Source organism: Lithobates pipiens, unplaced genomic scaffold, assembly GCF_037356315.1.
Source record: "Lithobates pipiens isolate NorthernLeopardFrog02 unplaced genomic scaffold, aLitPip1_a1.2 Scaffold_19, whole genome shotgun sequence".
Lineage (NCBI taxonomy): Eukaryota > Metazoa > Chordata > Amphibia > Anura > Ranidae > Lithobates > Lithobates pipiens.
In genome coordinates, this window is record NW_027507764.1 from 327,020,320 (window position 1) to 327,034,948 (window position 14,629).

The 14,629-nt window shown below is 43.3% G+C and overlaps 1 protein-coding gene across 2 annotated transcripts in view; it reads left to right on the forward strand.

The window, feature by feature from the left end:
• LOC143996781 (cadherin-6-like) overlaps nucleotides 1-14,629 on the forward strand; it is a 495,985-nt gene that overhangs the window by 463,516 nt on the left and 17,840 nt on the right. For both annotated transcript variants that reach the window (XM_077492041.1, XM_077492042.1), the window contains exons 10-11: nucleotides 776-878; nucleotides 959-1,210. In XM_077492041.1, the coding sequence (XP_077348167.1) occupies nucleotides 776-878; nucleotides 959-1,210 (355 nt within the window). The remainder of the gene's footprint in view (nucleotides 1-775; nucleotides 879-958; nucleotides 1,211-14,629) is intronic.

Sequence of the window (14,629 nt, forward strand, 5' to 3'; positions counted from 1 at the left end):
GCTAATGTATCAAATTAAATAATAATAAATAAAAAAAATGAAAAAATAATTTTAAAGTTGAATAGGCAAACAGCCAAATGTACAGATTAAATTAATATATGGGAGTTGTTAAACCGACTAAAGGATTTCACACTGAATTTCTGTTCGGTTCTGAGATTTACACAGCTCTGCCACACAGCACAGTCATATCTGACAGAAGACCTGATTGTTTTTCTGCAGGAGTTTTACTTTCACTTGTAAGTGCCCTTTCCACTACAAACCTGTGACTGGACAGTGAAAAGAGAAGCAGCCCACTGATGAGTCCTTCTCTGGTGTCACCATGCTCTCTTCTCCTCTTAACAAGCTACTTACAATGCCACACATGACTGGCTCCTTGTGCTGCTTCTCCCTTACCCTCTCTGGGCCCTGTTGTACAGAAACTTTAGGACCCTGATTCCAGGTCAAATTCAGGTCCTTATACTGTTTGCATTACAAAAATACATGCATTTAATGACATATTAATGATTACAGAGTTGTATAGCTACCAAGAGTTCAGCTTTAAATGAAAAAATCCTTATTTGCATGCCTACTGGACATGGATGTTCATACCTCCCCAAATAGCTACTCTGGAAAGTTATATTTATTGAAAACAGACATATTTTGTATTCTAATTGCACATATTTTAACATAATATACTATACATTAAGCAATATTATTCCTTATATTCGGTATAAAAATGTTTGTCAATTGTGTACTTAGAGGTATTATTTGACCCCGCTAACTATGCTTATTACAGATAATACACACTGTGAGTGCAGTGGATAAGGATGATTCTTACAGTGGACTTCGGTTTTCGTATTCATCATCAGATGCCAACTTCACTGTCAAAGATAATGGAGGTTAGTATGCCCGAATAAATGCTTTGTGATTGTTAGGTCTGCTACGAAAGTGTTTATAATAGTATATACTTTGATTGCAGATAACACAGCCAGCATATACACTAGAAGAAATGGATATAGCCGCCATGAGATGAATACATATCTTTTACCAGTGGTCATTTCTGATTATGGGTTTCCTGTGCAAATTAGCACTGGTACATTGACCATCCGTGTGTGTGCCTGCGACCACAAGGGTAACATGCAGTCTTGCACAGCCGAAGCGCTAAGCCACCCTACAGGTTTGAGTACAGGAGCATTGATCGCCATTCTCCTCTGCATTATAATACTGCTAGGTAAGAATATAGAACACCACATTGTCATTCGTTCTGGTTTCTGCTTCAGTGAAATATTTAGCAAATGAAAAACATAATGCAAGAAGCTAATTTAATTTCGGATAACAATGCCAGCACCTTTTGTGTTTGCTAGAAGCTGCAACTTTGCAATTAAACTTGAATTATGGTAATAGTTGTTCATAGAGTTCAACCAAGATACATAGACACTACCTGGATCAACAATCCTCTGTTTTTTTTTTTACTTATATATGCAGATATTAAAAAGACACCATATAATCCAGTTATGTAAATATAAATGATTTAATAATGCAGTCAGGGTTCTATTGGATCATATCTAAATTTGCCCAAGTATGTGTATTTATGTATGTGGGATAGGAACCTTTAGGGCAAAGACTGTTGTGAATGTGCAATATGTAAAGCACCATGTAAATTGTAATGCTTGCAATATGAAAATAAAACAAATAGATACATATTGCTTATAGTTGGGGAGACAACTACAGTGACCTCATCATTGCACTGGTGCAAGATTTTTTTATCCAACAGCAGGGTCTAGTTGGTCTAGGTTAAAGTTTTAAAGTGACACTTAAAGGATATTTTTTTTGTTTAAAAAGGGGGGTTATACTTGCCTGCTCTGTGAAATGATATTGGAGAAAGGTCCCTTCGCTGTCCAGTGATAAGGAGGCACCCATGCATGCACACTACTGAGCCGGGCTGTGTGTATCAGTATACACATACATCGCTGTTAAGTCACACCCTCCTCAAAGGAGTTTGACTGACAGCAGCAGGGGCTTTTGGCTCCCGCTGCCCTCATTGCCCGTGAGGCTAGGAAGTGAGGGGAGTTGTTCTGCTGTGAAGATAGTGCTGAAGCGGTAACAGGAATCAGATAAGTGTTAAGGGATGGAGTGGGTAGGACAGATAGTGAGGTGTTTTTACCTTAATACAGAGAATGTATTAAAGGGGTTGTAAAGGTTCGTTTTTTATTTTCTAAATAGGTTCCTTTAAGCTAGTACATTGTTGGTTCACTTAACTTTTCTTCCGATTTCCCTTCTAAATGTTTTTTTTCCTGTTTTCTTTGTCTGAATTTCTCACTTCCTGTTCCTCTTCAGTAAGCTGTTCAGTAAGCTGTTCTGACTGACTAAACACCGCTTGGATGATGGTGTGAAGTTTACTGAGGAGAAACAGGAAGTGAGAAATTCAAACAAAGAAAAAAACATTTAGAAGGGAAATCGAAGGAAAAGGTAAGTGAACCAACAATGCACTAGCTTAAAGGAACCTATTTAAAAAATAAAAAACAAACCTTTACAACCCCTTTAAGGTAAAAAAAAATCTAATTTAGAATCACTTTAATTATAAAGCTCTACATACAAAAAGCTTTTTTCAGTAAAGTTGCTGAAAATGTAATCATGAAATTATAAACATATTAACGACTAAATCCAATTAAAATAAAAAACACCACAATTCAGCACAATTGACACAACTTACAGTCAGTAGGATGGGTTTCTTGTACTGATGCCTCTTTATTAGCTGAGATCCCCCCTTAATAATCAATACCCCCACTCTTGAAAGATCTGCCTCCTCCATTAATAGATCACTTTCCTTACAAGTAGTATAGGCTTCTATGAATGGAGCAGCTGGGAGGAAAGGTCTGGCATTCTGGATGAAAGCCTGAGTTATCTCCCACAGTTCTATCAAACCTTGAAAAACAGGCAGATTATGGTTATGGGTAGAGGGCATCAATAGGGGAAAATTTCAGCTAACAGAAGAAGTATCAGCATAAGGCAGTGGTTCTCAACCCTGTCCTCAAGTACCCCCAACAGGCCATCTTTGCAGGAGGCAATGGCTTGGTATTTTGGACAGCTATTTTATCTAAAGCCCCATACACACGATCAGAAATTCTGCCAGCAAAAGTCAGATGTGAGCTTTTGGTCAGAAATTCCATCCGTGTATATGCTCCATCAAACTTTTGCTGGCAAAATTCCAGCCAGCAAAAGATTGTGAGCAGGTTCTCTATTTTTCGGTCGGAAAAAGTTCCGATCGTAAATTCCGATCTTCGGTACAAATTCTGACATGCAAAATTCCTACGCATGCTCGGAAACAATTCAGCGCTTGCTTGGAAGCATTGAACTTAATTTTCTTGGCTCGTCGTAATGTTGTACATCACTGCATTCTTGATGGTAGAAAGATCAGAGAACTGTTGTGTGACTGTGTGTATGCAAGCCAAGCTTGAGAAAAATTCCGTCGGAAAAAACATCTACATTTTTCAAATACGCTTGTGTGTATGGGGCATAAGAAAAATTCCCAAAACATGGCCTGTTGGGGGTACTTGAGGACAGGGTTGAGAGACACTGGCATAAGGGATACATTTTGCTAACTGTAAGTTATGTTTCTTGTGTTGGTTTTTGTGTTTTTATTTTGACCACATGATTCTAGAGAAAGAAAGAAAGAAAGAAAGAAAGAAAGAAAGGAAAACACTAACAAATCCAGTTTCTCTGTAGCTCTAGGAGCTTTGCATTAGATTTTTTGAATTGACTTAGTAGTTATTTTAAATGAAAATAAGATATTTAGGCATTTGGATACTTTAAAAGGATCCTGCAATAAAATAAAAGTCAATGTCCCGACACAAGTATGTGACTCAGAAAGCATGGAAACCAGAGGGTCAGCATGACAGCCAGATTTTCACAAAAAGGTTCAATATTTTTGTGACATGTTTGCAAGTTTAGAAACTGATGTTTTACAAAAAAAAATCAATAAATATGTTTTTTTACAAAAAAAACTTGTATTACATACTGTATCACAACATTTTTGAAGCATACTCATTAATGGTTGCATGCTTTGTGGCAGCTACTATAAATTGATTCATTAAAACCCTGACTGCTGGAAGGGAAATGGGGGTAGCTCTCTTTGGAATTAGTTAGATTTAATTTGTGTGCAACTGTTGTATCTGAATTTCAGAAAATGCATATTATTTCAGCTGTTGGCTGCAAGGGATAGAAATGTAATATTAATAGCAATCCATATATACCAGATTCAATGGCTTTATTATTGTTTAAACATAAATAAATATAAATAACTATATGTATAAGTAAGATTTTATGAACTCACTAGTAAAGGATGCAAACAAGTTGACCCTAACAGTAATGTCATTTTTGGTATGTGTAATACATAGCTTTACATGTGATATAGTACTGTAATCCAAGATGCACAGTGGGCCTCTGATTTACAAAACAAGTACTTATAACTTTGAACCTAAAAGAATTCAAGTGACACTGAAGTAGCCTCTACACATTATGTGCTTGTCAAGGACAGATTTTTTTTCTCCTATGGCCTTCGTGTTTTCTGTATGTAAAAGACAGCTAGTATTAACTCTAGTATATTTATGTGCTAGATAAAAATTGATATTTTGAACAGTGCTTAACCACTTCCCACCCGGCCAATGCATATATACGGCCGGGTGGGAGCCGTCTACTCCTGATAGGACGTTCAGGAACGTCCTTCAGGAGTAGCGGGATCGCGCGCGCGCGCACCCGCGCAGCGGCGCGATCCCGATGTGCTCGTGTCACCCGGACACGGCACATCTCAGATCGGCAGGAGGGCTCTGTGATTGGCCCTCCTGATCACATGACGGCCGTGTCCAATCACGGCCGTCATGTGATGTAAACAAACAGCCGGTTGCTAGGCAATCGGCTCTCCTCTCCTCACACGGAAGTCACCGCTGAGGAGAGGAGAGCAGAACGCTGCAGCCGGCTGATGATCAGTGAGTATGGGCTGCTTTTTACAGCTTTTTACTCACTGATCATCAGTGTAGTGTAAACACACAACACACCACACAGTACAAACACAGTCCCCACATATGTCCCCAAAACACACATGTCCCCAAAACATACATGTCCCCAAATAATAAAAACACATGTCCCTAATAATAAAAACATGTCCCCCACATATGTCCCACTAAAATCACATGTCCCAATGATTATCTGCACACATATGTACGTGATCACCTGCACACATATGTACATGATCATTTGCGTACATATGTCCGTGATCACACAAACCAATTATTATACACTTAACGGATTTTTTTTTACCAAAAACATGTAGCAAAATACATTTTGGCTTAAATTTATGACAAAATTTGATTTTATTGGATTTCTTTTCAAATAGAAAAAAGAAAATATTGTTTTTTTTCCAAATTTCCGCTATTTTTGCGCTTATATCGCAAAAAAAAAAAAACGGAGTCGTGAATAAATAACACCAAAATAAAGCTCTATTTGTGCGAACAAAATGATAACAATTTCATTTGGGTACAGTGTAGCATGACCGCGCAATTGTCACTGAAAGCGCTAGAGCGCTGAAAGCTGAAAATTGGGCTGGGAAGGAAGGGGGTGAAAGTGCCCTGTATTGTAGTGGTTAATGCTTCATATTGTTTTGTATTGTTATACAGTATAGAAGAGCTCTTTGCAATTGATCGCTTAAGTATACTTTCTAGAGATCAGCATGCATTTTCTAACTTCAGATTTAAACCACACTTTGATACAGTTGGTTAAACATTTTTTTTTAAAATACAATCCCATGTTTAATTCAGTTTAAATAGTTGTTTGGGCCAAGTTGACAAAATAGACCATTTCCAGAATGATGTGACCGCTGGGTGTGCTATAATGTACTATGGTAACATTACAGTAAGAGGCGCTGTGCTCTGGCAGCAGTATAGGCAATGTCCAGTCTGTTGTCAAGTATAAAGAGAGTCAGGCTTAGTGCTTCTCCTTTTATTCAGTAGAAGCATTTTATTAATAAATGCAAAGCTTTCTCTTATTGGCAAGGGTGGAGAGCTGAACAGATGTCCTCACAATCTCCACCTCAGCCAGCCAGAGGAAGCCTTGTGTTCATTGCTAAAAATACAAGGCTTCTCCTGAATGGTGAGAAGCTCTAAGCCAAACTCTCTTTATATCCAGCAGCAGACGGGAAGTCAACCATGCTGCTGTCAGAATGAATCGCTGCTTAGGAGATCCATAGATGGTGCTATTTTCTTTCCTGAAACCAGGGGACTGTGTTGATGGGGAAATTGTGTTCTCCTGACGGAGAAGCATGGGGTGCCATCTCGGCTGGGAAAACACAGTGATTATGTTTAGTGGTTATAGCCTCTGTCAATAATCTCATGTAAAAATCAGACATGCTGGTTGTACCCAAGTTGAACAGTGGATAGACTTGGGTACAATCAGCCCTCCCATAGATGGTTTGAATCTCGGCCAGTCTTTGCTGAACCTACCGAGATTCAAACCATCTATGGCGAGCTTTACTTTATGTAGCTAATTCTACTATAGCCCACAGTAACACACCCAGCAGTCACATCGTTCTGTAATGGAATATATACATAGATGTCAAATTTTTAAATGTTACATTTGATTTTTGTTCTTCGTAGGAGAAGCATTTAAAGTATATTTTACATAATATCTACATTAAAGGGAAAATTTGATGGTTTTGATGAGTTTTATTTTACTTGTCTTTTTTTTAAGGTTATATACATTTTTAATCTGTTGTCTGATATGTTATATTCAGCTCTTTGAAGTTTTTTTTTTTTTTTAAACATTTAATTCAAAAAGCTTTGACAGAGCCATACGAGTTTGCTAAAGGCACCTCCTGCTTTGAGGCTGTGGTTTGTCTGGGATGAGTCATTGTAATCAATCACATCTCTCAATAACTTATTTGTGTGTGTACATTTTAGCTTGAGCTGTTGTGTTCCGTAAGCAACAGAATTCCATATTATGTAGCTATTTTTCTTCAGCCTCTCCTCTCCCCCTTACTCTATGTAGCTATTTCTCTGCAGCCTCTCTCCCCATTCCCCTCTCCAGTTTGGCTGATTTTCTACAGCCTCTTCTCTTCGCTTCTCTGCAACCACCCCCACCAAACCCCCCTGTATACAGCTACTTCCCTCTCTCCTGTGGCTGTTTCTCTATTAACCTGAGGGCAGACTTTGATAAAAGAGTCTTTTGCATGAGCATGTGATGTTGGCTTGTGGGCGGATGAAGCATCCAGGAGAAAGGGCAAGGGGGAGGGTAAAAGATGGAGTTGACTTTAGCGTGTGGGGGGTGACAAAAGATCAGTAATCATTTAGCATACTGGAGTAAAAGTAGATCAATTAGTAAGTGCATTAACTTCACATTACTATATAGATAGGTGCTTTGGCAGTTTTCTAAAGTATAATATTTAGAAATCAATAAAGGCTTAATTCACAAATATAGCAAACCAAGATAAGGATCCTTATTTTAAAAAAAAGTGACAATATTTTCAGCTGAGACCAATGAGATTTGAGAACAACAGTCAGATGACTGCACAGGTCATCAACATGCAGATGTAGTCATTAGCCTGGTTGATCTGTATTTGGTAGCTCACCACAAAGACAGGGACCCCCAAGAGAAGACATTGACCTGAGTTAGGAAATCCAAGTGTAATAGATCAAATAAAGTGCCTAATGAAAAACCCTTAGAGTCCAAAGTCTTTATTGTTTTGGTTATAAAAAGCACAGAAGAACTGGTAAGGCACGTCTACTGTGAATACCAACACTGACTGTTGTTTATAACATCCTTGCCTGCAGATGAGTCTGCTTAAGAGCATTTTTGAGTTAATTTAACGTTCCATAAATTCTCCCAGTCCTGATGAAGGAGGATTTGTGTGGCCCCCAAAACGTGGTGGCTGTCTTTTGCCCTGCTTGTTGTAACCAGTTGAACAATAATGACTTCCTAGGTTTTTTTTTTTTTTTTTCGTTTTAGCCCTTTTTGACCTATATATAGTATTTTTAAAAGTTGTACCTTGAAATGCCCTTTCGATGTTAACCTCCCTGGCGGATACGATTATTTTGGATTTTAGGTGCTAAAAGCGGTACCCTTATTTTGCATGAAAATTTGGCGTTTTATATTGTAGTCCTGTAATTCTTAGGAATAACTCTCTTAAATCTGTCCAAACCAGAGTCTAGCAGACATCCCGGGTATGATAAAGTTTGAAAAATGAAATCATAAATTATAATATAATAAATAACTATAAATAATTGTACCAAATAATAATATAACAATAATAAAAATTATTCAATAATGTAATCAAATCAAAAACACTGAAATTTGCTCAGTTGCAGAATTGTCACTGTCATTACTTTTCAGTATTTGATGACGGATCTCCCCACAAATCACTATCGCTCAATTCTGCAAGTGATTACAATTTATTATCGCTGTTTTCTAGCTGGTCTAAAACCATTTTTGATGTAAAATGGCAGTTTGGTTGCTATGGACAATCTCCAGTTTCCAAGCATAAAGAACAGTTTTTATTATATAAAACTGCATGCAGGGCACTGGACAGACCACTAGGGACAAAGGGGATGTGAAATATTTACATACAGCAATGTAATCTGTAAGATTACATTATACTGTATGTATACTGTCTGTTTCACTTTTTGAATTTGGCGCCGATCTCCGTCCCCGTGGGTCGCAACGCTCGCAGGGCACGGAGATCGGCTCCGTGATAGATCGAGCGAGGCACGGCTCGCTCGTACAGCGGGGAGACGACGCTGGATCCGAGGGAGATAGCCTGATATTCTCCCTCGGATATTCTCTGATATTCTCTCTCAGCGGGGAGACAACGCTGGATCCGAGGGAGATATCCTGATATTCTCCCTCGGATCCAGCGTTGTCTCCCCGCTGTATGAGCGAGCCGTTCCTCGCCTCGCTCGATCTATCACCGAGCCGCGCCTCGCTCGATCTATCACGGAGCCGATCTCCGTGCCCTGCGAGCGTTGCGACGCACGGGGACGGAGATCGGCGCCAAATTCAAAAAGTGAAACAGACAGTATACATACAGTATAATGTAATCTTACAGATTACATTGCTGTATGTAAATATTAAGTAAGTAAACCTCCTCCTGGATCCAGCGATGCAGTCCCGAGTCTGGCTCGGGGTTACCGCTAATGGTACAAAAATTCCACCCCGAGCCAGACTCGGGAAGACCGTCAGGGGGGTTAAATAACTTCCAGTGGAGAACTAGGAATGTGCAACTGTGTGTGCTCCTAGTTCTCAGACCTGCTGTAACATAAATTATTCAGCGGTATTGTCAAGTTATCTGATGCATGCTGATGCTTCTATGGTCATTAAATAGGATATAGAAATGTATCTTTGGGGTTGATTTACTAAAGGTAAATAGACTATTCATGTTTGCAAGTGCAGTTACCTCAGAACTTTGTAAATGAGGCAAAGCTTCACTTTGCAAATAATACCCAATCACATGCAAGAAAAAAAATGGCATTTTGGCTTGCACGTGATTGGATGATGGAAGTCAGCAGAGCTTTATTTACTAAGCCCTGGAGCAACTGCACTTGCAAAGTGCATGGTCTATTTGCCTTTAGTAAATCAACCCATATGTGTAAAGCTTTGGTCTAAATACCAATATTTGGCTCTACATACTGTACATGGTCACAAATAAATTGGCAGTTGATGAACCACGCTGTTACTGGTTGCTTTCAACTACATTTAGAATCAGAGAAGTCATTTTTAACTGAAAGAATCAGATAATAAAACTGGTAACTAGTGGGGATTCGAGACGTGCAGTATGGTGTGTATTAATTGGTTTGTCTGCAGTAAGTCAGTTTGGATCTGAGCCTGTACCGAGTTAAGGAATTGTCATGTATCGGATAAGACCAGAACTGTGTGGACTGCAACAGAGGAAACCCAAACGTGTATAAGTGAAATATGATTTATTAAAGAAAGTGAATAATATAAATACAACCACACAGTGCAATAAACCAACCAACAAGACTCCCAAACAACAACAGACAGATATGTACAATTAATGGGAAATGCAAGGACCGTAAACGATAGGCAGGCCAGGGTCATACACAGAGGATCAGCAAATAAACAAGGGCAGTCCAGAATCAGAGTCACAAGCCAGGCCAAGGTCATACATGGGGAGATCAGCAAATGGGGTAAGGAACACAGGACAGGGAGAGGATGGACGGATCAGACTGCAGGACAGGGATAATGGTAACAGGTAGGACAGGGTAGAGACCAGGACAGGGAAACAGGATCAGAACCACGGGTCACAGGTTCAGGGCACAGGAAGAGGTTCAGAATCAGGATCGCCAGCAGCAGGTCAGGGCACAAGGAACAATACCAAGGCGAGGTGTGTGTGCACCTGCCGGGTATTTATAATGGCTGCTGTCAGTCATGTGACACCTGACTGTAGAAGGCAAAACCTGCTCCACACTGCCAGGATCCCTCCGCTGGTGGACACCAGTACTGCGGACCAAAGATTACATAATTCCAGCAGGAGACACCTGCTGGTGGATCGCAGAACTGCATGCCAAATGATTGATATTACCAGCGGAGGGAACCTTTCCTGACAGTACCCCCCTCAAAGGAGCGACCTCCGGACGCTCCAACTAGCAGTTGCTGGGGAAAGTCCATTGCGTCAAGCTGGGCTATGAGCAAAGTCACATCAGGTTGGGTAACGGGCACTTCAAGCAGGGCAGCAGACAGAAGCACATCGGACCGGGAAGCTGGCACATCGGGCTGGAAGGCAGGCAGCGGCACGTCAGGCTGGAAGGCGGGCAGCGGCACGTCAGGCTGGAAGGCGGGCAGCGGCACGTCAGGCTGGAAGGCGGGCAGCGGCACGTCAGGCTGGAAGGCGGGCATCGCCACGTCAGGCTGGAAGGCGGGCATCGCCACGTCAGGCTGGAAGGCGGGCAGCGGCGCGTCAGGCTGGAAGGCGGGCAGCGGCACGTCAGGCTGGAAGGCGGGCAGCGGCACGTCAGACTGGAAGGCGGGCAGCGGCACGTCAGGCTGGAAGGCGGGCAGCGGCACGTCAGGCTGGAAGGCGGGCAGCGGCACGTCAGGCTGGAAGGCGGGCAGCGGCACGTCAGGCTGGAAGGCGGGCACTGGGACGTCAGGCTGGAAGGCGGGCACTGGGACGTCAGGCTGGAAGGCAGGCACTGGGACGTCGGGCACATCAGGCTGGACAGCAGGCACATAAGACTGGAAGGCATCAGACTGCAAGGCCGGGACATCAGACTGCGAGGCCGGGACATCAGACTGGAAGGCATCAGACTGCAAGGCCAGGACATCAGACTGGAAGGCATCAGACTGCAAGGCCAGGACATCAGACTGGAAGGCATCAGACTGCAAGGCCGGGACATCAGACTGGAAGGCATCAGACTGCAAGGCCGGGACATCAGACTGGAAGGCATCAGACTGCAAGGCCGGGACATCAGACTGGAAGGCCAGGACATCAGACTGGAAGGCATCAGACTGGAAGGCCGGGACATCAGACTGGAAGGCATCAGACCAGAAGGCCGGGACATCAGACTGGAAGGTCGGGTCATCAGACTGGAAGGCCGGGGCATCAGACTGGAAGGCATCAGACTGGAAGGCATCAGACTGGAAGGCATCCGATTGGAAGGCCGGGGCATCAGACAGGAAGGCATCAGATTGGAAGGCCGGGGCATCAGACTGGAAGGCATCAGACTGGAAGGCCAGGATATCAGACTGGAAGGCCGGGGCATCAGACTGGAAGGCATAAGACTGGAAGGCATCAGACTGGAAGGCCAGGGCATCAGACTGGAAGGCATCAGACTGGAAGGCCGGGGCATCAGACTGGAAGGCCGGGACATCAGACTGGAAGGCATCAGACTGGAAGGCCGGGACATCAGACTGGAAGGCCGGGGCATCAGACTGCAAGACATCAGACTGGAAGGCCGGGACATCAGGCTGGAAGGCGTCTGGCTGGAAGGCCGGGACATCAGGCTGGAAGGCGTCTGGCTGGAAGGCCGGGGCATCAGGCTGGAAGGCGTCTGGCTGGAAGGCCGGGACATCAGGCTGGAAGGCGTCTGGCTGGAAGGCCGGGACATCAGGCTGGAAGGAGTCTGGCTGGAAGGCCGGGACATCAGGCCGGAAGGCGTCTGGCTGGAAGGCCGGGACATCAGGCTGCAAGGCGTCTGGCTGGAAGGCCGGGACATCAGGCTGCAAGGCGTCTGGCTGGAAGGCCGGGACATCAGGCTGCAAGGCGTCTGGCTGGAAGGCCGGGACATCAGGCTGCAAGGCGTCAGGCTGGAAGGCCGGAACATCAGGCTGCAAGGCGTCAGGCTGGAAGGCCGGGACATCAGGCTGCAAGGCGTCAGGCTGGAAGGCCGGGACATCAGGCTGCAAGGTGTCAGGCTGGATAGCAGGCAGATGACTGGCAGAATCAGGTGGGTGATCAGGTTCAGCTGGCATGCAGGCAGACTGGAGCAGGTTGGTTGATGTGGAGGCAGGTTGCGTTACTGGCAGGATCAAATGGGTAGGAAAGAACTTCCGTCTCTTTTTAGATTTAGCTACTGAAGGCCTGTAGGTAGCTGCAGATCTATAGGTAGGGGATGAAGCAGACTGGAGAGAAGGGTTGGAATATGGCAGGGAAGAGGTAGTTGGATTAAAGGCAGGATATATGCAGCAGGAAGAAACAGGGTATTGATATTTGGTGGGGAGTAGAGTATATTGGGCTGAAACTGGGGTTGCCATAGGTGATGGAGGAAGAGACTCTTGGGCAGGCAGGTGTTTGGTAGCAGAGAGGGTTTGTTGTGGGCTGACTGTGGCTGATTGCAAAATACCAGACCATGCTAAAAGTAGTGATTGTACAAACTGTGGGTTGCATACTGCCTGTCTAACAAGGGATTGTACGGAATCAACACATTCTATTATCATCTGTTGGGAACAGGCTGTGTAATGCTCAAAAAAGTAAGGGGAATCATCTTCCAGAAGCCATACCAGTGATGTGACTTGATTAATACTGAAAGGGGGAGAAAAATCATCCTGGCCCCCTGGGATGCAGGGCAGGGCCAGCTCTGTGCAGATTTGAATTAACGGCTGAACATCCCCAAACAACATACAGCCCTGATCAACCCAGGAGTGAGCTAAACGAATGGTTTCCAACAGCTGATCACTGGTCCACCCTTTCAGTGTCTGGCGGAGATAGCCACCACTCTCAGACGCCAACAAAGCATAATAACGAATCACTTCTAAATTCATTTCAGTAAGCAACCTGAACCAAGATGGTTCCTCTGTGTAACCACTTCTGGTCAGGGATGGCCTTGGTATTCTGTCATGTATCGGATAAGACCAGAACTGTGTGGACTGCAACAGAGAAAACCCAAACGTGTATAAGTGAAATATGATTTATTAAAGAAAGTGAATAATATAAATACAACCACACAGTGCAATAAACCAACCAACAAGACCCCCAAACAACAACAGACAGATATGTACAATTAATGGGAAATGCAAGGACCGTAAACGATAGGCAGGCCAGGGTCATACACAGAGGATCAGCAAATAAACAAGGGCGGTCCAGAATCAGAGTCACAAGCCAGGCCAAGGTCATACACGGGGAGATCAGCAAATGGGGTAAGGAACACAGGACAGGGAGAGGATGGACGGATCAGACTGCAGGACAGGGATAATGGTAACAGGTGGGACAGGGTAGGGACCAGGACAGGGAAACAGGATCAGAACCACGGGTCACAGGTTCAGGGCACAGGAAGAGGTTCAGAATCAGGATCACCAGTAGCAGGTCAGGGCACAAGGAACAATACCAAGGCGAGGTGTGTGTGCACCTGCCGGGTATTTATAATGGCTGCTGTCAGTCATGTGACACCTGACTGTAGAAGGCAAAACCTGCTCCACACTGCCAGGATCCCTCCGCTGGTGGACACCAGTACTGCGGACCAAAGATTACATAATTCCAGCAGGAGACACCTGCTGGTGGATCGCAGTACTGCATGCCAAATGATTGATATTACCAGCGGAGGGAACCTTTCCTGACAGGAATGTTTTAGTAACAGCTTCCCAGGAGGCAGTACCTTTAGTAGTGCTTACCTTTACCCTGGTCATAAAGGAGCTCTATAACCATTGCCCTCATCATACCTCCTGGGATTCAGGAAAAACATTTTCACCCTACTTGTTAGTATTCTGAGCTACAATTGAGTCTCTATATAGTCTAGTACAGCAATATACCTGTTGAGGAAAAAATTACCTTTTTTCCTACCTGCTTCTTACTACATTATATTCAGTGTCTTGCAAAAGTATTGCCCCCCTTGGCTTTTTACCTATTTTGTTACATTGCAGCCTTTATTTAAATGTTTTTTTTAATCTGATTTATATGTCAAATCTGAACACAATAGTCTAAGTTGGAGTAAAATTAGAAAAATATATACATAAAACTATTTTTCAGAAATAAAAAACTGATAATTGGCATGTGCGTATGTATTCAGCCCTTTGTTATGAAGCCCATAAAAAGCCCTGGTGCAACCAATTAACTTCATAAGTCACATAAATAGTGAAATGATGTCCACTTGTGTGCAATCTAAGTGTCACATGATCTGTCATTAACTTTTTAAAAGGCCCGAGAGGCTGCAAC